At 37.6% G+C, this 26,404-nt stretch overlaps 1 protein-coding gene across 1 annotated transcript; it reads left to right on the forward strand.

The window, feature by feature from the left end:
* The first annotated feature begins 791 nt into the window (after window positions 1–791).
* Window positions 792–26,291, forward strand: LOC113235187 (coatomer subunit beta). The gene is made up of 20 exons (XM_026470800.1): window positions 792–927; window positions 1,213–1,304; window positions 2,594–2,823; window positions 3,480–3,649; window positions 4,321–4,528; window positions 5,050–5,187; window positions 5,888–6,086; window positions 8,496–8,641; window positions 9,138–9,278; window positions 9,515–9,676; window positions 10,121–10,218; window positions 16,655–16,842; window positions 17,433–17,608; window positions 18,239–18,371; window positions 19,327–19,473; window positions 20,562–20,723; window positions 23,173–23,318; window positions 23,991–24,080; window positions 24,749–24,901; window positions 25,801–26,291. Exons 2-20 carry the CDS (start codon window positions 1,214–1,216, stop codon window positions 25,885–25,887), a joined length of 2,865 nt encoding a protein of 954 aa, XP_026326585.1. The 5' UTR covers window positions 792–927; window position 1,213; the 3' UTR covers window positions 25,888–26,291.
* Window positions 26,292–26,404: the final 113 nt, after the last annotated feature.

The raw sequence follows: 26,404 nt of genomic DNA on the forward strand, positions 1-26,404 counted from the left end.
AGGTGTGATGATAACGTGCCCGAAGCTTGCTTTGATGTCAGATGGTTGCCCAACATACCTACACTAAACCGTATAAAACAATCCACTACACAGCTATTCGAGAGAATAATTGATAAATAAATTTAACTCCCGGCAACTCGTTGCGAAATAAAACCTGTCACGAAAACATTGTTATGAATCGGCATGCGCCGCCGCGTTATCCATTCAAAAAAAACTTAAAGGTTGATTATTGATAGATTTATTAGGTTTTGTGAAAAGTCGTAGAACAAAAGTTCTTGTATAAATTGTCAGGAATATAGTCCTGCGTTGTGTTTTAAAAATAACCCTGTGTCAGTCAGTAATCTTACCCTGTATATTTTAACATTTTGTTTGTTATACAGAGTTAAGATCACGTCAAGCTTGACACTTAAGACTTAAATCCTAAGCTTAAATCTATCAATCTCTACGCCGTTTACGATAAGAACAGTCCAAAGTACAAAAGTACAAAGTGTCAAGCTTGATGTGCTCTTGACTTATATTATTAAAGCTGCAAGACTTCGGCGCACACGGCTTTAAGAAAATAGGTAAAAATAAAAGATTTCAAAGATTATTATGCAAAAACGCAACTCCACCAACACTCCATAGGAAACTTAGAAAATGCCGACATCATAATGCATCGCTGAGTCGGCTAACAAATCGGTCCGATTATCTCCAGATGCACCGTAACAACCGCGAACCCTACTGAATACAATATAAACGTCAATTTGACATTTGGCGTGTGTGGATGTGGACACGTATTATCGCTTCACAGTTTAGCAATTTGGGTTAATTTCTCATAAATTTACGTGAATGTGTGTTCACTAATTAGCCATACACTAGTGCCAGTGTCGGCAAATCTAATAAACATATTTACCATTCGGTGATCCATTAAAAGTTCGCCGAAATCAGGTGAGACTATGTTCATTGTGTTTTAGGCCGGATACCGTGGTCTACACAGGTTTTATTGCATTTACACTTCAAAAACTGTTTGGAAACATGATTTAAAACTATTGTCAGTGAAAGAAACATCTACCTGTCTTCGAGACTTGTGTGGATTAGACCAACAACAAGCTCTTTTTGGAATGTGCATCTGCCAAGCAATTTTAGTGATAAAAGTTCTCTTATTGTATTCCTTTGCACTTAATGTTTAAGAAAGTAAGATATTATAGTTTAATGTGTACATAATACTTCCAGCATGGCGGGAGTAGAGCAGCCGTGCTACACTCTCATCAACTTCCCAACAGATTCAGAGCCCTACAATGAATTACAGCTTAAACATGATTTGGGTAAGACTTGAAGTGCAGAATTATTTCAATTTGAAATGATAATGTCTCAGCTAAGCTCTTTTTAATGTAGTTAACTCTATTGGAATGTCAATAATGCTCTTAAACCAGTTGCAAGTCTATGTACAATCATTAGAGACAAATTCCTAAAGATTTTGATACTATAGTACTCTAAAGTCACAGTGTTTTTACTCACCTATCTGCCTTTTCATTGAAATTTTTTATAATCATTATGTACACATGTATGACTGCAGGATGTGTGACAGGTATAATAACATAGTTACTTATTTTTAACCTAGTTCATAAAAAGGAGGAGGTTCTCAATTCGACAGTATGTTTTTTTTGTGTGTGTGTTACGTGATAACTCCAGCTATTGATGATTCTTTTTTTTGTTGGAAAGAGGGTACCTCAGTAGTGGTCACTTTAAATTTGAAGTAAATATTCCACCTTTAAGAGTGACAAACTAGTGAATGAATGACATTTAAGTTCAGTTTTTTAGTACTCTGTATTGAGATTATATTATTATAGTATGTTATTAATATGTTTAAATTAATGATTAATTAGTGTCGTACTTTTAAAACTTATTCTTATACATTTAACTCTGAATATTCTACTTTTGAAGGTGGTGGACATACCAATGTTAATAATATTAAATAAGCCTTTTTATTGTATAATGATAATAATTTATTCAGTACAACAGTAACATCATAGGTGACAAAAAACATACAAATTATGGTTGTACATAAATTGACAAAAAGCAGTGGACAGGCCACCAATCAGTTCTCAAACTAGGATAACTCTGTGCTTTGGGAGCTAATGATGATCCTCTGCCAGTAAACAAAATTGCAAATCTTTTACAATCGGTTATGAGGATGTGTGTAGAATATGTTAATGTAATGTAAGTGTATAGATGGTGCTGTTTTACAGTGAGAATTTTATTTTTTTTGTATTTCTATTTATGTATTGTACTTTATGCAAACACTGATACATACAAATACTAATACTAAGTAAATTAAGGGGAAGGCGAAAGCGTCAAACAGCATAATTATATTAACAAAATTTTTTTGGTCTCATCATAAGTTTGTGTTTGTAGCCATTTAAATAATTTCTTTTTATCTCATGCACATGAGCTATATTATATTTGTAAATATCAATGAACACATCATCACATATACATTTGTGCATAGAAATTTAGAGCAACACATTGATTGTATATAAATAACTGTATATTGATGGCAGATATATTTTTTCTATGTACTTTAACTATCTCCACTGTTATATTATGTTAACAGAAAAAGGTGACATAAAAAAGAAGACAGAAGCCTTAAAAAAGGCAATTAGCATCATCCTCTCTGGAGACAAAATCCCTGGGCTTCTTATGATCATAATTCGCTTTGTGCTGCCGTTGCAAGATCATACAATTAAGAAACTGCTGCTTATCTTTTGGGAAATTGTCCCCAAGACTACGCCTGATGGAAAGCTGATGCAGGAGATGATCCTAGTTTGCGATGCTTACAGGAAGGTCAGTAGATACAATACAAAACTTGTGAACAACTTTGTATGATTGTTAAAGCAACTCAAATATATTGAGAGCAAAGAATCAATTACTACAACAACGCTAAATATTAAAGGTCAATGGCTGTTATTTGAAGCATTTTTAGATTTCCATGACAATCCCCTAATAAATCACTATTATTGTTATAATGTTTACTTGAATCGCAAATAGACAAGCAATATAATGATGCCTAATAAGGCTGTTAACTTGAATGACAAGTTGTTGCAGCTAAATGTCTATAACAGCATCTGATGTCTCCAGTAGTCACTATCATAGCAAGGCACTAGGGAGACTCCTGTATATCTATGTTTGTGTGTTTACTACATAAACATCCCACATTTGTTCTTATGTTATATTACTGTATGTGATATATATTTTAATAAATAACTTGTATACACAGGCTTTCAACTTTTGTGTTCTCTGACTAGTATACCTTTATTTATTTCCTCTGCTCACATTCAACCCTTGATATAAGTTTTTTAATCTCTTTGCTCTTTTAGTTGTGTTAAGTCCTTGTGTGATTTGGCCTATAACATACATTATAAGAGATCAAATTATTAGTTGTATTTTTCAACATCATCATTCATCCTCCCGTATTTTTTTTAAACAATATAATATTTCAGGATCTGCAACACCCCAATGAGTTTCTTCGTGGGTCAACCTTGCGGTTCCTCTGTAAGTTGAAGGAGCCGGAATTGCTGGAGCCTTTAATGCCCGCAATTCGTGCCTGTCTTGAGCACCGTCACTCTTATGTGAGAAGAAATGCTGTGCTTGCCATTTTTACTATCTATCGGTGAGTACAATTACTTAATCATATTATTGATGCTATAACTAAAAATAGCTTTTATTTCACTCTCGTATTGTATATATTTCTTCTTCTTTTTAATTTGAGTTTTTGGTGCTGCCCTATTTTATATATTAGACAATGTTATAAATGTTATTTATTCCTAAAATATACATTTTCAAGTTGATAGTCGTATTATGTCCCAATTATTGTTTGTTAAAGTTTATTCTATTTCTGCTAACCTGGACAAATTACTGAACAGTGTGATAAGATAGTGAAAGAAGATAATGTGACAATGTGCGAGAAAGTGATGCTTAGAGAATGAATGAAAGAAGATTGACAAAACAGATTTACAAAGGAAGTGTGTGAGTGGGCAATTTTATAATGGCTGATCAAGGCGAGCTTTTCATGACCAATTGAGGACGTCACTAGGAAGACCAGGTCAAGAGTACCCTGACTGAATAGCAAGTATGAAACCCCTGCTGCGTATTGATGAGGCAAAAGATGTGTGGCAAGTGGAAGGCTGTTGTGTCCGTTTACTCTGATAAGAAAAGGGCTTGAAGTATATGTATGTATGTGCAAACTTACAGAAGGTGGTATTTGTCTGTCCATGCCCCCATGAACGTAATTAGTGGCAATAAATTACTGTTCTACTTCTTAATATTCTTAAATATTTTCAGCAACTTTGAGTTCCTAATTCCGGACGCGCCAGAGCTAATCGCGAACTTCCTGGAACAAGAGCAGGACATGTCGTGCAAGCGAAACGCTTTCCTCATGCTACTACACGCAGAGCAAGAGCGTGCCCTCTCCTATCTCTCGGCCCGGCTTGATCAAGTCCATGGTTTTGGGGATATCTTGCAACTTGTTATTGTTGAACTAATTTACAAGGTAAGTATTATAATTGCACGTCATACTTGTGCATTTTGATCGTTGTTGTTTTTGTTTGCCTGCATTAAAATAAATCGTAATAAAAGGACGTGAATTGATGCATACACTATATCGAATATCTGTCAATTCCATCCAAACTAATATGATAAATGCCGAAAGTAACTCTACATGTTGTTCACCCAAACCCAACTGTATGTTTGTATGTTGAAACAATATTCACGAACTTTGTATAGAGTTATAAGGGATCTAGGAAAAGGACATTACTACTTACTACGGCTAATTTTTGTCACAACAATAAATCTTAAAGGGGGTGAAATAAGGAATAAAAATTTGTTTGGAGAACCAATGAAACTATGAAAGTTATTATAGTACAGTAGACTACTTGAAGTTCTTATTCTACAAAGAGCAAGTCACCGGTAACAGCTAGTAAAGTGTATCCCGATTGAGTATCTTAATTAAAGAGTCAAATTTCTTGGATAATGTTTCTTGTACCTATGACATCAGACATGTATAATTTGTAGGTTTGCCACGCGAACCCTAGCGAACGGTCTCGCTTCATCCGCACCGTGTATGGACTGCTGAATGCGCCATCGGCCGCTGTGCGGTACGAGGCCGCGGGCACGCTCGTCACACTATCGAACGCGCCCGCTGCAATCAAAGTGAGTACCTTACACTTCATTTTTATTTTTGTATTAACTTCAATTGCAACTTAGCAAATAGAGCATTAAACCAAGCTAGAATGGATAGACTTTTTTAGACAAACGCGAAGTCTATTGTACATAAAAAAAATTAAGTGAATCGTTAATTCTTGAAATGAAATACAATTATAATATAAATGACAATGATATTATAGGTCATTCGATTTTTATGAATGTATCCATTCAGTTTTTACTGTAAGAAAGATCAAACAAACACAAACAAAATTCCTTTGATCCCCTGGACTCGAATCAGCATTTTTTTTTATAATATCAAGTGACAGGACTAACAAGTCGCCTGATGTTAATAAACACGCCTGTCCATAACAGTTGCGGTGCCGTACAGAGCTTTAAACTGTGTTTAAAATGGTCTTAAGGGCACTGTCAGTACGCCCGCGTCACCTTGATGCATAGTTAACGAATCCCATGTGCCAGTAATAATGCTTACAATACGGCTTGGTGGCAGTAATTCCCTTAACGAACTCTTTTACACGGAGCTCCACTGCTACTCGACTTCGCCAACCCGGGACTACTGCTCACCAAACTGAGTTACGGAACGAGTCAGTGTTTCTTGTGTGTAATGATTCTTATGTATAATTATTAACCTTTTCATCAAACATGGTTAACTCGTATATTATATCACATCTACGCGTTTCGTACACAGGCAGCTGCAGCTTGCTACATCGATTTAATAGTAAAGGAAAGCGATAACAATGTGAAGCTGATAGTAGTCGGGCGACTAGCTGCGTTACGCGAAGAAGGTGGCGAGGCGGCTACAAGAGCGCTGCCCGATTTGGCCATGGATGTTCTTAGAGTGCTAGCGTCCTCCGACTTGGACGTGCGCAAGCGCACATTACAATTGGGTTAGTAAACAGTTATTAAGTAAGAACTTAATGGCGGCTACTATACTTCCTCTCAATAAATTTTAGGCAAAAAGAAACAAGCAAGCCACTGACCTGACCATAGACGTTTTAGTGATGGCCAAGTTTACTGCCAACTATAAACCAATTAATTTATTGAATGAATTAATTTTTTTTATTGAGTCATATTAGCGGTTTTCATTAGGCTTCCAAAAGGGAAAATCAACAGCTGAGGCGGTTTTCAATATTGCCGGAATGGTGACCAAAGCTCTTGATACACAAAAACACAGCACAGTATTGTTCCTAGACATGTCTCAAGCTTTCGATTTTGTAGCACATGAGAGACTGCTGACCAAATTAGAAAAATATGGTATTAGGGGCATAGCACTGAGTTGGTTTAGGTCGTACCTATATAGCAGACAGCAACGGGTGGAGTTAAGCTACCTGGATCAAAATAAAAATATTACCACATGCTGTTCGACTAATGATTTCAATAAGTTTGGTGTTCCTCAGGGAAGCATACTTGGCCCATTACTATTTTTGTTGTACATTAATGACCTGCCCCTGATAACTCAGCACAAAATTGTCATGTTTGCAGATGACATTGCAATAGTCATCAACTCAAATAATAACGACGTCAATCATTATGAAGCCGAAATTAATGACACAATGAAATCTGTAATAGTTTGGTTAAATAGAAACAATCTACATGTGAATTTGGATAAAACTAAATATGTCCAATTTGCTGTTAAGAGACGTACACCAATGAATATTACTATAAAATATGATGGAAAGATCATACAAAGTTTAGAGACAGTAAAATTTTTGGGTATTCTAATAGATAAAAAACTGAGCTTTACCAATCATATTGACAGCATCTGCAGCAAAATAAACAGATTTGTGTACGTCCTTCGTGGATTGAGACGAGTTGCCTCTAAAAGAATATGCTTGTTTGCCTATCACGGCTACATTGCGTCGGTACTACGTTACGGATTGATTATATGGGGTAATGGAACATATGTAGAGCGAGCTTTTGTAACTCAAAAAAAGTGTATTCGAGCAATGTGCGGCATTGGCCCACGGGAATCTTGCAAGCCGCTGTTTAAGGATTTAAATATTTTGACCTTACCTTCCATGTATATATATGAAGTTTGCAAATTTGTTAAAGAGCATTCACAACTGTTTAAAAAATCGATAGATGTTAATCCACGCGCGAAAAGACACCCAAATAGACTTGTCGTTGAAAATATACCTAAGACTACACTGTACTTAAAAAGTTCATATTATATGTGCATGAGAATTTATAATAAGTTGCCAATAGAAATAAAAAACTTGACATATAAAAGAATGACATCTGAATTGTATAAATATTTAATTAAAAAAGGTTATTATAGTGTAAATGACTACCTAAAAGACTAAATTTTGCATGCTTTTGTATAATGGCTGAATAGCAGTACCTACTCAAATGTAACAACTACCATCCTGTAAAAAACCTATTCAATGCAAATAAAACTTATTTCATTTCATTTCATTCATTTCATTTCATTACATAACCTATAAAGCATATTTAAAATTTCCGAAATCTTAATTTGAAATCCTCCTTCAAATCCTTACACTTACATACTTGATCGATTGCGATTGAAATTTTCGATTTATTAATCAGTTACAAAAACTTTAATTGAATGTTTTTTCCATGCAGCCCTTATGCAACCGACTCAAGACTATTGATACATCTTTCAATTTATAATAAACTCGCTTTTTGACTACCATGTTACAAATACGATTTTACGGTTTTATTCAAATGAGTATTGCTAGAAAAAGTCATGAGATATCAAGTCAAAATCTTCGAAATATGCGTGAAAATGTTACTTATTCGATTTATTGAGTGATTGCTTTAGAAATTCAACCAAAACGTTTTGTTTACAAATGTAAATGGATGGATTGCAACAGACTATAGAGCGTTGAAAATGGATTGGAACAGACTATAGAGCGTTCCTTACTGTCAAATTACACAAGGTATAGCCTTATTGAAACGTAACCGCCTCTATAGCCTTATATTGTCGTTGGCGAGGCAAGCCTTTGAACTGCCTGTATTAGGTGGTCAGTTTACGGCCAACTTCACATTTTATTATTTCGTTTAACATTTGTTTATATTTGAAAATGTATTTAGGTGAAGTAATTCAAGAAAATTCTAGTGTAAACTGACATAATACGTTATGTCACTCAGGCGTCACACCCTTCCGCACATATAGTATACGAAATATTCAAGCATTCAGCCCGTCACAACAAAACAAAATGTTATCCTAACTTATTAGTAGTACAACACAGGCGTCGCCACGCCGACGCAACGTATCTTGTGGCATCGCTCTAAAGATCAGTTTAATTGATTGATTTCATCGATCGTTTGAACAGCTTTGGAACTGGTGACATCGTCACACGCGGAACAGCTGGTGCAGGTGCTGCGCAAGGAGGCAGCGCGTGCGCATGGCGCCGACCACGACGACGCCGCCAAGTACCGCCAGCTTCTCGTCCGGGCACTGCATAAGGCCGCACACAAGGTGACCGCCAGCCGAACTCCTTATAATTGATAGTCATATCTTATCCTGTCGATGACTATACTCTCCTTGTCCTGGAATGTTTAAACAGTAGTGGGAAGTGTGTAAGAACGAATCTAAAATAAACAATTTTAGATAAATAATAATAATAATAATGTGCCAGACAACTTCACCAATTGGCTGGTCTCAAACTAAGGAATTCCCTGTACAATGATTTATTCTGGGCAATCCCGGAATATCCAGAACTGAACCAATTTAGAAAAGTTCGTTTCCTGAATTGATCCTACTGGAAAACGCAACCGGGACCTCTTCATCCAGTGCCAGCTGTTGGACAACCTATGTTGTCGAATACGACTTCGTGATTGTAGAAAAGATATTGCGAGATTATATCAAAGTAGCCATTTCGCAGTGATGGCCTAAACATTACCTATTGTCGCCTTCCTTCATGTTTAGCAGAGTGCCCCCTTAGCAATGATAATAATGTTGATTACGTATACAGTTTCCCGAAGTAGCAGGCAGCGTGGCTCCAGCTCTACTAGAACTCCTCGGAGACGGAAGTGAGCCGGCGGCTGCTGACGTCATGCTGTTCCTCAGATCTGCGCTACATACCTTCGTCGATCTTCGAGATCAGATATACCAGGTATGTATTGAGGCCTTTAAACTGAATAATTGAACATATAATTGACATAATGTCAGACTGACTTCCAAAGTGATAGTTAGGTCCCAGGAGTTGGGGCTTACTTTTATTGGTTACTACAAGAATATAAAAAAGTCGCAATTAAGTGCAGACGTCATCTTAGAGCTGGTACTGATTAATGCTTTACAATACATAGCTTTACTCTTGTGGACCTGCTAACGAATGCGAATGTTTGGTAGCGCCTGCTGGAGGCAGTGTCAGGCATTCGCGTGGGCAAAGTGGCTCGTTCGGCGTTGTGGCTACTGGCCGAATTCGCCGACAGCCCTGCGCGTGCGCAGGCCGCCTTGAATGCGCTGCAGGCAGTCATCCCCGATCTCAGCGGCAACAGTGACGAGGACAAGGTATGACTGCAACTCGAAAATGAATCATTACAATTTACTACTTGCACAAAAGGTTTAATTGAATTAACTTTACAAAAAATATATGGTTGGTGTCACGTGTATCGGTATCACAGAAAGATATATCATTTATAACTTCAGAAACGAGGAGGTACTCAATTCAATTGCATTTTAGTATATATATGTTACGTGATTACTCCGACATTTAAGGACCAGAGGTTTCGATAATTCTGTAATTTTTTTGGTATATTAGATGTCATTCACTTTCCGTTAACCGATAGCATTAAAACTTGGCAATTAGCACTGTGAAAGCGGACAAGGAAACTTTTGAGGTCAGTTTTTTTTTATGAAAAAATTATAATTCACCAGAACAATCAACCTATTTTATTGATACAGAACAAAACAATAGTTAAATTACGGTTTACGGTAAATAATATTGATTATCAGGAGGAAAAAGAAGCAGCGAAACCTGATACGTCAGCACCACGTCAGCTGGTCACCAGTGATGGAACATACGCCACCCAGTCGGCGTTCAACCTGCCGCCGTAAGTATACGTAAATTTTTTATAGTCTATATTTTTTAAAGACGGACTAAAATGACATTCGTAGGGTTGCCAGTTTTCATAAAATTTTAAGTAGCCGTGTTGTCGACAGTTTTATTGGTTTATGAAAGAAGGAAAAATTTTGTCAAAAATGTCTGAATTGTGAATATTACGACATGGTAATGATTAGTAATTGCGTTATTGCCTTCTTTATTCTTATTTTGACAGTTGGCCTACGAGTATCGAAATCAATTTTTACCCATATACATTTTAATAAGAATCCGCGGATTTAATTATCTGTATTGAATTAAAATGAAAAACTTTAAAACATGTTTTCTCTTTGAATTTTTAATACATATAGTTTGCAGTACATGTATGTATGAATTTACAAAAATTGATAATTCAAATGAATCTGTGCACAGGAGTTGGACGAATAATGGGTCGATGATGATTAAAATAAACTAAGTTCTGCTATTTATTCAGTCGATAGTCGATAGCATATTTGTTGACTGCAATCACTAGCCGCATGCAAGCGGGCAACACTTTTGCACAATGAACTGTCATTTTACGCCATCTTCAAAAAAGGACAGACTATAGAGGAAAATAATAGGACAGTACTCCATTTCTATAGACTTCCGACAAGGCTCGCCACTGAGCCCAATTCTGGCTTAACCACGTTCAGTCTCTAAAAAAACATTCGTGTGACTTGTAGTACTAAGTCGCATTTGGTTACTAAACTCTTAAATATGGATCAGGGCTGTTGGTTTATATGATAGAAAGGGGTGCGATTCGTAATATATAACAACAAATGACATATTTTTAGTCGATATAACTCAACAGATATAATTAATTTATGATATACAGACATTTGACATATACTTGCATGATATAAAGGTCACTGGGTATAATAGACGATTGATATGACAACTTTCAATTTAATATATATAAAATGAAAATTATGTCATCATAATGTTCATTATATACATATATACACTTCAGATATAACATTCACTGAGTGTAATGTTGTTGTGTAAATAATTAATTTATGATATACAGACATTTGACATATACTTGCATGATATAAAGGTCACTGGGTATAATAGACGATTGATATGACAACTTTCAATTTAATATATACATATAAAATGAAAATTATGTCATCATAATGTTCATTATATACATATATACACTTCAGATATAACATTCACTGAGTGTAATGTTGAATGTGTATTTGTAAAAAAAAAATATAATTCCAGTGGTGTTTAGGTGCAACGGTGAATGAATCGAATTTGTTTACATTTTCTAGTTGGTTCGACCTCCTCATGTGGGTTTAGGTTAGGTTAGTATATGACAAAGATGCCAGAATCGAATTTGTTTGCATTAGCTAGTTGGTTCGATCTCCTCCTGTGGGTTTAGGTTAGGTTAGTATATAACAAAGCTGCCAGAATCGAATTTGTTTGCATTTACTAGTTGGTTCGACTTCCTCCTGTGGGTTTAGGTAAGTTTAGTATATGACAAAGCTGCCAGAATCGAATTTGTTTGCATTTGCTAGTTGGTTCGACGTCCTCCTGTAGGCTTAGGTTAGGTTAGTACATGCAATTAAATTTTCTGTTTAAAGTTTTAATAAATATATTTTATAACACAAAAAGCACTTAAAGCTCTACAAAAACAATAATATTTTGCGATTGTACATTCAATGGAATAAAAAAAATCTTATCCGAAAAAACAAAAAATAGGTTCTGTTTGTAACTATTTCATTAGAATCTTTATAGTATTTACACTTTCGCTTCCGCATCCGTTTCTAGTAAAATTTCTTTTTTACATCTGTTTCCGTTTTGACACTTCCGTTGCATCACTGGCTATAATTCTATCTAGCTCTAGCTAGCTATTGCTGTCGTGAATAAACTATTACCCTGTAGACGACTCGATCCCGAACGCAGATGCTGTAGATCTTGCAGCCGATGATTGTACCTTTGAATAGTTGGGTTGATTTATGAGCATATTTAGATAGATAGATAGATAGATAAAAGCTTTATTCACCACCATGACATCAGATACATGATATAGGCATTAACTTATATATAACAATAATGATATTCTTATCTACTAATATTACACTTGGAAGTCATGGCAGTGAAAAAGGCGCTGGCTCAGCATAAATGACGCGGCTGCCCGCGACGCTGGTATTCTGCCAGGACCCTATAGGATAGAGACGCCATTCGCAATCCAACAAAAATCTGATATCATTTTTAAATTATTAATTTTCAATTTTCAATCTTCTCCCAACCTCCACACATAATACACTATTTGCAGTCCTGAAACGAGGTACAGCCAAGAGCATAACAAGCCACCTTGGACCTTGGACCGTTCCTATCGCAAGCGGCACAGAGTTGAAATTAAATCTTAAATATCAAGCATGACGCGCTCCCGACTCTGCACGTGGACAAACAAGAGACAACCGCAAATACCCTAGCCACTCATATCCCCAATTTTTACAAATTTAACAGATGCTCCCGCAGCTTTAGCTTAAACGTTTTTTTTGAGGCACTGTTACGGATAGGAGGAGGAATATTGTTCCAACAACTAGTGGCTAAGTAACGGAAGCTCCCTCTAAATGCAGCGGTACCATGCCGGGGGGTTGCAAGCAGAAATAGCCTTGTCGACCTTGACCTAAGGCGAGAGTTTGTCGTGGATGACCAAGTGAGTTTCTCGTACAAATAGTCAGGTACGTGAGACTGAACAACATCAAACAACAGCCCAGCCAAATACAATTTAAGGCGTCCACCTATTGCCAGCATGTTCGACTTATTCAGGAAGGATGTCACGTGGCTCCGAGGTGGTATTAAGAAGCAAAATCGTGCACATGAATTTTGCACTCGTTGCAGTAGTCTGTGCGTTCTTGCCAACAGACACGGACCAAAGGCAGTGAGACAGTAATTAAGTTTAGAAAGTATAAGAGATTCGCATAAGTGAACCCGCAAGTCCAGACTTATCAAGTTACGAATGTTATACATGACCTTTAATCTATAAAGACAATTCTGTACAACTTTGGCTACGTGCCGCTCAAAGCGCAGACGATTGTCCATAGTGACACCCAAATTTTGAACCTCCGACACTAACTCAATAGATCTATTCAACACCTTTACCTAGGGTGAACGTGACTCTATATCCTGAATCTGTTTTCTGGATCCCATTATCATGAATTTGGACTTAGTAGGGTTCAGCACAAGAGAGTTATTACCTGACCATACGGTAAGACGATTTAAATCATCATTGACCTTAGCAATGGCCTCAGCAGTATTCTTTGGAAAGAAAGAAAAGTACAACTGTAAGTCGTCAGTATAAAGATGATACCGGCAGTAACTAAAACAGTTAACAATGTCAGATGTATACAGAATGAACAAGAGAGGGCCCAAAATAGATCCCTGGGGTACTCCCCTGTCCACCTGACCTCAAACAGCTACCGTCCGGTCTAGGCAACTTTACTTGCTGTGTGCGAGTAGAAAGATAGCTTCGGAACCATTCCCGGGCAGTACACTTAAAACCATAGTAGCTTAATTTTGATAGCAGTAAGTTGATATTAATTGTGTCAAAAGCCCTAGAATAGTCCAGAAGAACAAGAACTGTACCTCTACCAGAATCCTGGGCCGCGAGCACTTCACCCATAACATCGAGAAGTGCCGTATTAGTGCTATGTCCCTTTCTAAAACCAGATTGGTACTTGGGAAGTATATTGTTAGACTCCAGGTAACTATATAATTGTAAACTCATCACCTTCACTAATATTTTAGAAAGATATGGCAAAATGCTTATTGGCCTCAAATCCATTACATCTTGTGGGTTATTGTTTTTGGGAATTGGACATACCAATGCAGATTTCCAGACTGATGGAAATTTGGAGGTTCATATGGAGGTATTAATAATATCCTCAATAATTTTAATTGTGTGAGGTAGAGTTAACAGAACCATGTCAGCGGTAATCTCATCACATCCCTCAGCATTAGATTTAATCCCAACCATAATTTTGGATATCATGTCTTCATCAACAGTAGTTAGGTTGTACAGTCAACTACCTAGCTGTAGCTAGCTGGCTATACATGAGTGGTCAGGGAAAGCTGTACTATAACTAACAACCCTAGTTGCCTACCTAACAGCCTAGCCCTAACCATACGCTACGGAATATATACTTATATAAATAGTAGGGGAAGCCTGTCACCGTGCGACCTAAGGCAACAGACGGAAAGGGGGAAGGATAAGGGTGCTTTAGGAAATGGTTTTCTCACTGCCAGTCTCACAGACTCACAAGACTGATCAGATAAGCTAACGGCTAAAGGTGTCTTGGCCGCAGTGAGAGGATGCTGTAGTCAGGAGTGCTCCGTTGTCAATAAGACAGCGTTGATGTCTGAATTCAAAGAGAGTTTTATTTACAAAACTTAAGCTATTTATACAAAACGGTATTTAAGTGTGTGTGACTATAAACAATATTATTTTTAAATGTATACATAAAGTTAAATACTCTACTCAGCAGCCTAGTTTAGAACGGTCATTGCACTGCTGAGTAGTCTATTGTCATCACTTAGCAAATGTCCGGACAGGTTGTCTGTTTACGTCGCGTGCACGTGAACATTTTGGCGCCTCTCACGAAAAGGCTTTCAGTTCGTAAAGTTGAGGTGCAGGTGACTTCTTCCTCACAGCTGGCCGTGATTAGATATGTAGCTGTGTCTTTGGCTGAATTGGAGTTGCAGGCCTGCTGGAGGGTTGCTGCTCGGTGCTGTCGTCGGCAGTCTGGCCGCTGCTGCTATTTTGTGTCACCAACCGTCTGGCTGCTACCATGGCTCGTAGTCTTTGTGCTATCTGTGGACCACAACAGTATATTAATAAGGCAAAAAGGGAAAATATTATTAAGGAAGTAAAACTAGCTACGTATGTTTGGGTACTTATGCTACGCCAAACAGTATTGTCTAGGGTTGTTTGTAATGTATTTTCTTTATTTACTAAATTATTAAAAATATCTTTAGAGCTATCTAAAACCTGTTCCTTAGAAAGTCATTAGTAATTAATAGAGATCTGTTATAGTCTAATTTAAACTGACTAGTCCTACTATAAGAAGCTAAAACATTAGTTGAAATAATTCTTTTCGCAGCTAATGTGGTAGTCATTGTTTTTATTATGCAGTTTTCTGAAATTTGTATTATTCCAACATCGTGGATGGAGACTTCTTCTCTTTGCCCGTCACACACAATGGACACAGTTTTTGATTTCTTTGTCAAATATAACCAAGTATTTGTCATTTGAACTCGTTTCCATACTACGTCACTTGTCAAATTGTAACTTTTTGTCGGTCAGTCTGTATTGTTTTCATTTTTAGTTATAAGTTTAACAATGCAATTTTTATTCAATTGCATGTTTTTCACCGCCACAGGGAAACAGATGAAGTTGTTGTATCTGTGCAAACAACTTTTGAATTCTTCATGAGTAAGTCCAAAGTAGCGTTCATTATTGTAGTCTATTCCTATAAAAGGCTGAGAAAGGTCTATGCTCTGGAATGTTCCATCTGGATGTTTCACTGGTACGGGCGTCACGTGTAACAATGTGTATTTTGCTTTCTCTGCTATCGGGAAGTAAGATAGTACTCTGATATGCGTCTCATTTTCTGCTAATTTGGTGTCAATCAGCTGCGTCTGTATGATGTGGAGATTGGAGGGTAATTTGCTATTTGCGTCTTCTATTATATCAGCTATGTCTTTTGGAGATATTACACTATATACAGTAGCTTTTGCTAGATATATCTCCATCAGTCCTGAGTAGTAGTCCATAATTTCTTTAATGTAATTATAAGCTAATTGGTATGACTGCATTACTTGAATTTGTATGTGATCCGCGTTGATTGACTTATACCATCTATTGTTATCATTAATGTAACTTATAGCTTGATTTAGCTTTGTTCGAAATCTTTCTAGCTTTTCTTGTATTCTCTGTTCTGTCTGGTTCACTGCTGATATGGTGGAAATCATGAATTTGGTTTGATGATTTGCTGTATCTATGAGATTTTGCTGGTTTTGTTGCAGTGAGTTAATGTCTCTATACACTTCATCGTTCACACCAAATATGGAAGTCAAGAGATGTCCTAATAAACCTCTTCTTTTTCTAGTGTGATTAATTTCAGCCAGGTAATCGTATGTTCTTTGAAATGTGTTCTCTTCTTCTCGCAGGTGATCATAGTATTGAGAACAATGCGTCTGGCTGTCAACTGTTATTGCGTACTCACAAAGTGTCTTAAATTGTCCTGTTACATCTTTTATTGTTGCTAAATTTTTGCTAATTATGCGTCGCTCGTAATCAATTTCCACTCTAAAAGTTCCTCTGTCTAATGTCACATTTCCCATTTGTTCTATATATAGTAGTAGTAGTAGAAAAAAAAAATATTTGGGTTGCGCAGTCCGGGAACGACGCAGGCCAGTTCGGGTCCGGCGCTGTGGCAGGCCCTGCGCGAGGGCGAGAGCTTCACGGCGGCCTGCGCCTGCTCGTGTCTCGCCAAGCTAGCACTCAAGCTGCCCACCACGCGGGACAGTACCAAGGCGCTTCATTTAGCCGCTGCACTGCTGGCCTACCACAAGCAGAATGCTGGTAAGATCATTCAAATACAATATGAATACACTTTTTTGAAAAATGAGCGAATGAATGAATGATATATTCTTTTAAAAATAACAATGACAACACAAAACAGTAATGTCAAGTATCACGGAATAAACTTAACGTACAACAGGCAGCCTCGTTGCTAAGTAGCAATTTCTTCAAGGCAAGCTTAGGATTTAAATTTGAGATTTGGAAAGTGATCGTCTAATGGGAGTGTTTTTTTCTTTACTTTTTTGCATACAAGAAGTGTTTGTTCTTGCATAACAAAAAAACTACTAAGTGTTCATTTATTAAAAAAAAAACTTACAAAAATTACTTAAAAAAATTCTTTCAATCCATCATGATTCGAACCAGCACCTTCAGCGCACTCCCAATTGAGCTACGAAACGAACCAAACGAGCTATGACACGAACCTTAGGAATTTTTCCCTGTGTTTGTTACAGATCTTTTTTTCGTTATAACGGCTTTTTTGCCCTATCGGCACCTGTTAGAAATCAATGAAAGTTTTTCTTCACACAACTATGAATGTCGAATGCTTCTTTCAAAAAAGTGTTACGATCGTACTCTGATGTGTCCAACAGCTGCCAACACTCAAAGCGGCTTAACAGCCGACGATATAGAACACGCATCAATCTGCCTTCTCGCCGCTGCAGCCAAACCTGCTGTCATCAGCTCGGCACTTCTCGGTGGCTCTCGTGATGCCCTTGCTGCTTTATTACAACTACCTGACCGTCAATTGCTTGATGATATCGATAAGGTAACAAAATTGAAAACGAAAGTACTTTCTAGTACCTACTGGTAACATTAATAAATAAATAAATCAGTAGAGTTTTAAATCTCAAAGATCTGTGGGACACTGCCATTTCGCCTGTCACCCTGAGACATAAGTGGACAAGTCTCGTGTGCCTGTAATTTCACCTGCACCCTTCAAAACCGAAACACAGTAATGCTCACATTACTGCTTGGCGGCAGAAATAGGTAAGGTGGCAGTACTTCCCAGGACGAACTCTTTCAGAAGAAGGTCTGCTGCTAGTGAAATGAATTATTAAAAAAGTACGTCTGTAATTTCATGTTGTACTGAACAACGTTTTTTTAACTCGTCACGCATTCTACAGACATACGGTGCCCCTAACGATTCTGATAAAAAAATATGTACTTCAAAAAAATAGTGTTCAAAAACACAGCTGTGTGTTAGAGATACCATGTGAAGTTAGGACGCTACAATACCAAAACCGTTAGGGATACCGTGTGTCTAAAGAACGCGTATCACTGAACTCATTTAATAAAATCAACTTCCGTACAAATTCTGTTGTCACATAAAATTGTGATAGCAACTGTGTCGAATGCTTTGGTCAGATTCTGAAAATCTCATTTTGTGTCTTTTCAGGATCGTGAATCGAAGCGCACAGAGCGCAAGGTGGAGATCGAGACGGGCATCCAGTTCGCAGCGCTGGCCGGCGGCGGCGCCGCCGTCTCTCATCACGATATCTTTGAATTGTCACTTTCTAAAGCTTTACAAGGTAGCCTTTTCCTTTTGACTTATGGTATTTTTAGGTAAGCGCCTGATCTTTGTACATATGTAAGGAAATTGAGTAATATTTTATTTATTGAGATTTTTTAAGAAATAACTCCACTAGTTTTGTTACGATTTATAATCGTTAAAAAGATCGAACACAGAAAAATTTGTCTTCCACGTGGTGGGACTTGAACCCACGTCCATGTTGCACCATAGCATTGCTCTAACCAACTGAGCCACAAGTCCAGTTACCGAGTCGTCGAAATTTTCTTTAAGTGTTTTTGTTATAGATCTTTATACTGACGTTTCGGCATACGTCACCACTAGTGACATCTAATGAGAGATTTTTGAATAATCTTCTCACCGCAGGGATACCTTTTCAAGTATCACAACTATACAGTATTTCATTATTATTATTATTGATACAGTCAGATCGAAGGATTATTTCTTTGTGAATGTTCGATTTTTGTATCAATAATAATAACAAAGTAGTGGAGTATTTTCGTAAAAAATATAATATGAATATCATGCTTCCCTCGTAATGAAAAAAGGCACAACTATGCGTACTTTATACAGCAGTTGTGTCTTTTTTCATTTCGAGGCCAGCATGGTAGTAAAAACATGATATTCAATAAAATAAAATATTTTATTATTTAAACTTGTACGCTTTTAAGAACCAGTGACGTAATGCGACCTCAATGAAATAAGGTATACATTGCAGATTGATTTATAAATAATATGATTATGTGTCCAGCGTTTTCACGACAGCCATTCCGCTCCTACGTCACCCATAACAAGTAACCACGAGAGTTATATATAGTATATACTCCAACATGATAGTTACACGCCACGAGAGATACATTTATAATGCTGCTATAGCATTAACTTCGTTAAAAATATCGGTAGAGTTAGGAACCTGCTTTGAGACTGCGTATTTTAACTAAGCTAAATCTTTGCAGGTCGCGGTAGCGGATCTGGCGAGGACCGCGGAAAGCTGTCGAAGGTGACGCAACTGACAGGTTTCTCCGATCCCGTGTACGCCGAAGCCATCGTGGCCGTCAATCAGTATGATATTGTCCTCGATGTACTTGTCGTGAACCAGACCGGTGAGCTTACCTTTCAGTTTCTTTATCTCTTTCTCTTGCTCAGGTAATCTCATGTAAAGAATATGCTAATTTATTAATACGATAGGATATATTTTATCATATTAATAAATAACACATAATAAGTCTTAGGCTAAATTTGGGAAAAAATTATATTAAAATTTTATACGGAGATATTTCTCGTTGAAGTGCGACAGAGAACCTGCTAACTTTTGGTTGTCAACTAAAGCCCTATGTAATTACTAAATTCAAATTTATACCAAAATTTTAAAATTGCCCAGCGGTTTAACGACATGCTGCGCCGCCCGCTTCCCCGTCAGTCGCCATTGGGCGCTTGGGCCAATGTCGGATCTGTGTCAAATTTTCTCCGCCAGTGCTTATTTTATTTACATTAATTTTAAGCGCGCGAGATGCGAGAGGCGACCAACCACACCTCACCTAAAATCTGGGCCCGCGTTCAAATGCCTCACCTTAATTGCGCGTTTCATATGTTTACAAGTTTTCATGACATTATGATTATTATTGCATTTTTCCGAATATTCAATAAAGGTCCACATATCTTATTTTTATTCCCAATAGTAACAACTTCAGCTGTTAAACCCTAATCAATACATTCCACCCTTGGTATATCAAGGCCACATCTACAAAATGACAACTTTTCAGGAGAGAAGTTTAGTAATTCTGCGAACTAAATTAGTCAATGCGTTTTTTATGCTTAAGTAGGAGAGCTATAATATTTCACCTTTTTAAAATTAAATGAACTTGCTCTTGACCCTACCTAGCTCTGGAACAAAGATAGGATCTCCGATGGAACGAGCTCGCCCAGAAGATGCCTATTCAGTCGCATCTTAAAGATACTCGGGTTGTATGTGCTCGGAAACAAAGTCGCAGGCAGGGAATTCCATTCCTGGGCATATACATAATTTGTTTCATATAATTCGTGTTATGTTTATGACTTTAATGCGATAAAAGTACTATAAATGTATGATCACATATGTGACTTTATTATACCAAGAGCACGAAATAAATCGCGCTCTGAACTCGATGAAACGTTTGGGTAAAATGCAAATTAAACAAATCGTTTCTTTCAGATGATACACTCCAAAACTGCACAGTAGAGCTAGCGACACTCGGTGATTTGCGTCTGGTGGAACGACCCGCCGCCGTGGTACTGGCGCCGAGGGACTTTGCAACAATTAAGGCTCATGTTAAAGTAGCCTCTACGGAGAACGGCATTATCTTTGGTAACATCGGTGAGTACCTTATCGTAGCTTAACTGTGTCATATAATTAAATAAATAAAAATACTAATTAAACTGGGGAAGCATTTATGTTAAGAGCAGCAAATAGTAGCTTTGCATAGTGAGCGACACGCTCACGCACGCACGCACACTCGCACACTCGCACATACACGCACACACACACACACGCTCACACCTTTTTTTATATGGTGCCATTTTGCCAAAACTATGATCTAGGTAGTTGGTTGACACGTTATTGCTTATCAGCATTCAGTTATTATAGAGACGCGTAGTAACGCTTATCTAATACGCATTCGTTGAATAAGTTACAGCGAAATTAATTATTCTGATCGCTGAATCAACGCTCTTGTTGGGGCTCGTGCCCAACGTATGTAATGTAAAATGATCGTAAGAATGTATGTTGATGGGAATTGTATGTTTCCCTGAGTACACCGTTCGGTTGAGGTAGGTTGATGCAAAATATGTAAGGCACTGTACTGTCCGAAGGTCTTTATTGTACTAAAATTACACGTAATTGTACATAAAATGTAAGCGCGACAATGCGCGCGATCAGCAACATATTTAGGTTAAGTTACGACATATGTAATGTACTGCTCGTACATGCTCCCGACTTAAGATATAAAAAGGTAAAGATATAAAAACATGTAAAAATTAAGGTAAAAGTAAAGTAAAATTTGTTAATGTAAAGCAATACAAAAAAAGCATGTTTCTTAAGAGCTAGGTTCACATAGGAGACGTCGCCTTGTCTTGCACATGTTTATGGAAAATAACAGCTGGTGCCGACTCCGATGATCTATTAATGTCCTCTTCAATATCTGTCCTGGCACGTGGTAATGACAGGTGACGGCTTAGCTTTCGAGGACCTGCCTCGGGCCCGGCTCGGAGAGCTGGTCTCGGCATCTCCACCTCACGTGTCTGGCGGCGTTTCTTTATTGTTCTTACGCCCCAAACAGATATTAGTGTCACGATAATTGTTATTAAAATAATGTAGGTAATATAATGTTGGGTATCGTGACTGTCGATTTGGGTGTTTACTGCTTCTTGCTGGGTCTTGACGACGTCAATTTTCCTTTTCAATATCTTCAAAGGTTCCTCATGATTTTCAGGAAAAAGTGTTATATTCAATCCATCAATGATTTGGTTGACTTCGGATTCTTGCGGTAGCTCCATTGCCTCATATCCATTTCTTTTCATTTCACTTTGAAAGTTGTTCTGTGAATGGATAATTACGTTGTTTTCTTTCAATATGCATCCTTCCGATAATGTTATGACACCTGTGTGATGTAATATCTGGGTCAGTGTTCCAGCTGGGCAAAAAATGCGCGCGCTGCATTCTTCGCAACATGAGAATAGCCACGCGCCACGGCTGTGCAACTGGATCCACTCGTGCCGGCACTGTGATAACGCTATGCGGCAATTTGATATGTTCCTATTGTTTATGATTTGAGCTTCGCAAATTGATGCCGCCTTTATATCGTAAATGGGCAAGTTTAATGAGCAAATTATTTGTTTCTCATTTAAATGTACACATGACCTCATGTCGTCACTGTCTAATGTTATTAATAAATCCTTTCTTATGTTGACTGCCATGTATTCGGATGTAGGAATGACTGTCCTTGTCATATCTCCCTCTATTTGCTGTATAGGGATAATTCGATTTAATTCATACAGTTCATTCGAGATGATCGGTAGATTCACTTCCATCATAAGAAACTTGTCGGTAACACTAACATTTACTCTGGATATTTTATACATGTTACGGATGCAATCAGGAGAGGAAACATTAGCATACTCATATAGAGTACGTTGATTTCAGTGTGCTAAGTAATTAATATTGGACCCCGCTTAGTTCAATGGAGTCGATACAGCTCTATTTAGTGTCGGGTGTGCAATTGACCTTCATATAAAACGCCTTTTACTAGGTATGCAGTGCTGAAGCGTGCTAACAAATGGGGTTCTTTGTACTCCAAACTGAAACCTTACGGGTTAAGAACCCTTAGGGCGCATTTATTCGACGCGAATTCATCACGCGCACCCCGCTCGGCCGCCGCGCGGTCGCCGAGCGGAGTCCGCGTTGCCGCCGCGCAGCGACCGCGTGCGTCTATCTGTCATGGCAAAATGCGCTCTATTTATTTAGCTTTTACGTTTTAACTTAAATGAGCGTCCCGGGCACGCGGGCGGGACTGGTTTGAATTTAGCCTACGCGGCGACCGCGCGGTTGTGTTATTCAGAGAAATTTAAATGTTGTTGCCTAGTAAATAGAATTCAGATTCGCCATTAATGTACTTGAAGGCATGGTAACTGAGCGGAAAACTTTCTTCTCGTGTAACTGGCCGCTAACGCTATGAATATGCGTAACCGCGTTCGACCTTGCGAGCATGCATGCGTTCAAATTAACATGATAATTTCTTATAACCTATTGATGCAAATGGTTTGAATAGTGTACGAGGTCTCGGGTGCGGGCTTGGACCGTGGCGTCGTGGTTCTGAACGACATTCACATAGACATCGTCGACTACATCCAGCCAGCCCACTGTGTCGACACTGATTTCAGACAAATGTGGGCGGAATTCGAATGGGAGAACAAGGTATCACTTTGAAGAATTCTAGATCTTCCCTAACTGTAAATGATTTCGGTTAACATGCTATCTGCCACGCAGAGGTCCCGGGTTCGATTCCCGGGCCGGGAGAAATATTTTGTTCACTCATAAAAGCAGCTTAAGAGCTAATTAAATCTATGGGACATAATGCAATTTCGTGATATCGACTACTTAAATGAGTGGCTGGCGCCCGTGGTAGGTTTGACAAGCTGTGTTACGGGTCGCCAGACTCTCAAATATCAAATCAAATCAAGTGTCTTTATTTCGTAGGTAACCAAATTACACTTCAAACCGTTACATTGAATCAAAAACCACCAGTCCCTAGCAGATCAATTTCAACTGAGAAGAATGTTTTTTTTTTGTATAATCACAAACATTCAATATCTAGAAGTACACCATGCGTTCGTATCATCTATTATATTTGTATGGCCTACATTTTGTGGTTGCCAATGTGTGTGTCCATAGCACCCGCAGGCTTGCCTAGTGCGGGACCATGAATGTGTTGTGTTATAGCTTAGGGACATTCTATCACGGAAAAGTAACACTGCCATAGGCAAACTAGTTATAACGTCAAACATATGAAACACTGTTTTTTATCAATTGAAATAATCCGTATTTGTTTTAAAGTAAATAAGATGTAAACAATGTTCCATTTTCCAGGTGTCGGTGAACACGAATATCACAGATCTACGAGAGTACCTTGATCATCTATTAGCTTCTACCAATATGAAATGCCTTACGCCGGATAAGGTATGCTAACATCCTATTACGGTATCCGTGTTATTATGAAAGAAGTTAAAACAAATGCAAATGGGAATGTAGCATTCTGCTTCCTGGCTACTAATTAGTTTTATGTCGATCGTCAAGCCGACTATTAAGCGTGGCTATTATTGTATATTATGCTGCTTTAGGAGAGACTGTAATTAAATGAAGCAGTCAACTCGTACTATGTATGGATGATACATATTTTTTTAATTACTAGCCAAGTCAATAAGCATTTAAAATGTCTAGATGGAAATGCGAATATCTTTAACATTATTTAGACATGTCGTACACCGGCTTCAAAAATTTACACATCGCAAAAATGACACATTTCAATTGTCAAAAGTCACATTAGGTAATTTCAGTCGTAGTACCATATTGCCATATTTTTTCTATATTTTACCGAAAATCAGGGAAATTTCTGCATGCGCCGATAACATACCCTAAAAAGAGTGATTTTTTTCACTTGTCACACCGTTGAAGCCAATGTGCGATACGAAAAGATATACGGGTCTTCAATTTTTCTAGTGACCACTCTTTAGCTATATACAAATGATAGGGTTGTTTAAGAATATTGAATTACATCAAACACATTCACGAAGTACAAAACTGTTTTAGCTAGAACGAGTGTGTGATGCTATATTGATTATTCGCAGGCATTGTCAGGGCAATGTGGGTTCATGGCGGCGAACCTGTATGCGCGATCGATCTTCGGCGAGGATGCCCTGGCCAACCTCAGCATCGAGACCCCATTGCACAAGCCTGGTGCACCTGTCGTGGGACATGTGCGCATACGCGCCAAGAGTCAGGTAAACACAAAGTCATAATAGTAATTATCTATGTTAGTATTTACTGCGATTTTTAAATTAATTTCAGAGAATAAAAAAGTAACGAAAGAGGTCACTCTCCATTCCTCCCTAGCTTTAGATACCAAACCGCGTTCGGCATATTATTGAGACATTGACGGAACGGCAACAAAGGCTGTCAGCGAGCAGTTCGCTAAGGACGATTTTGATATTTCAAGAGATGAAATTTATTTAGTACGAACGTACGGTACTACATAATGTAATTGTGCCATGTACGGCTCTTTATCCATATCAGAATGGGATAAAGATGGGGATCATATTCTTTACATATACAATATATTCCTTTGCTTTTACAAGGTCACGTGCAAGGTGCACGTTAAACTAGAGAATAAATAGTACAAGAAAGTGATGGGTAACTCCACGGAATAAAAAAACAATTCAAGTGCCTTTAGCCTCGATATCAGAACCGCTGTCGCCAAAAGCCACAAATTCATAATTTGAAACACTTTGAAATCTTGATAATGATTGGTCGTAGTTTCTAATTGAAAAAGAACACAGTTAAGAGTAACAAATTCTGGACTGTTAATATAATTTAAACTTTACTCTGTTACCATATCGTTGAAAGTTCAATATCTATTATTGGAGTTTATGATGTTTTGATTTAATATTGAAATTTTAATCGATGTGCTGCCATCTAGTGATCAATAGCTAAACGACAACGAATTCGAGGTGTGTACTTAGTTCTCCAAAAAAGAAGCGGACCCTATTCCATCGGTGTAAGGTTTACGTTCGTTTCTTGTAACAAAAAAATATTACGATAACCAAAAAACTGTTTTTTTTCCCGGACTAAACTAATTACGCACGAGTATTTTACATCTAAAGTGTTTGTTATCCACCCGCAGGGCATGGCGCTGAGTTTGGGCGACAAAATCAACATGATGCACAAGGCGCCACAACCGAAGCCAAGTAATCCCATTCCCGCCGCGTGAGCCGCTGAATATTATACTATCATTTTAACTACGCAAATATCGCGCGTCTCGTCAGTCACATCGTCGCTTAACATCAGGTGAGATTGTGGCCAAGCGTGTGTCTATTATATATTAAAAAAAATATATATGAAATTCATTAGCCAACAATGTGCGAGAACTTATAAATTAAAAGAAAAATGTATAATAAATTATGTTTTAATTTTAGTATATCTATAACTTGACAATACTGCAAATTGAAAATGGCCGATAAAAGCGAGTTTTAAATATGTCTTATCGCTGAAACCTTCCATAATTTTAAATATTCGATTATGTAATTCATTATTTGCAACAATATACATATTTGCGTAGTAATTATTAGTAATTATTAATATATTAGACGTAATAAAATGTCGTTTGTGCATTATTATTATTGAATTACTTAATATACAAGTTATTTACTTTGAAATATATTTTGATTTATGAACCAACTCTGGAGGCAGCCCAGTATTAAGACACTGAAAGATATTCGGTACCATAC

The sequence above is a fragment of the Hyposmocoma kahamanoa genome, unplaced genomic scaffold (genome assembly GCF_003589595.1).
Source record: "Hyposmocoma kahamanoa isolate Upper Pololo Valley unplaced genomic scaffold, ASM358959v1 87, whole genome shotgun sequence".
Classification (NCBI taxonomy): Eukaryota; Metazoa; Arthropoda; class Insecta; order Lepidoptera; family Cosmopterigidae; genus Hyposmocoma; species Hyposmocoma kahamanoa.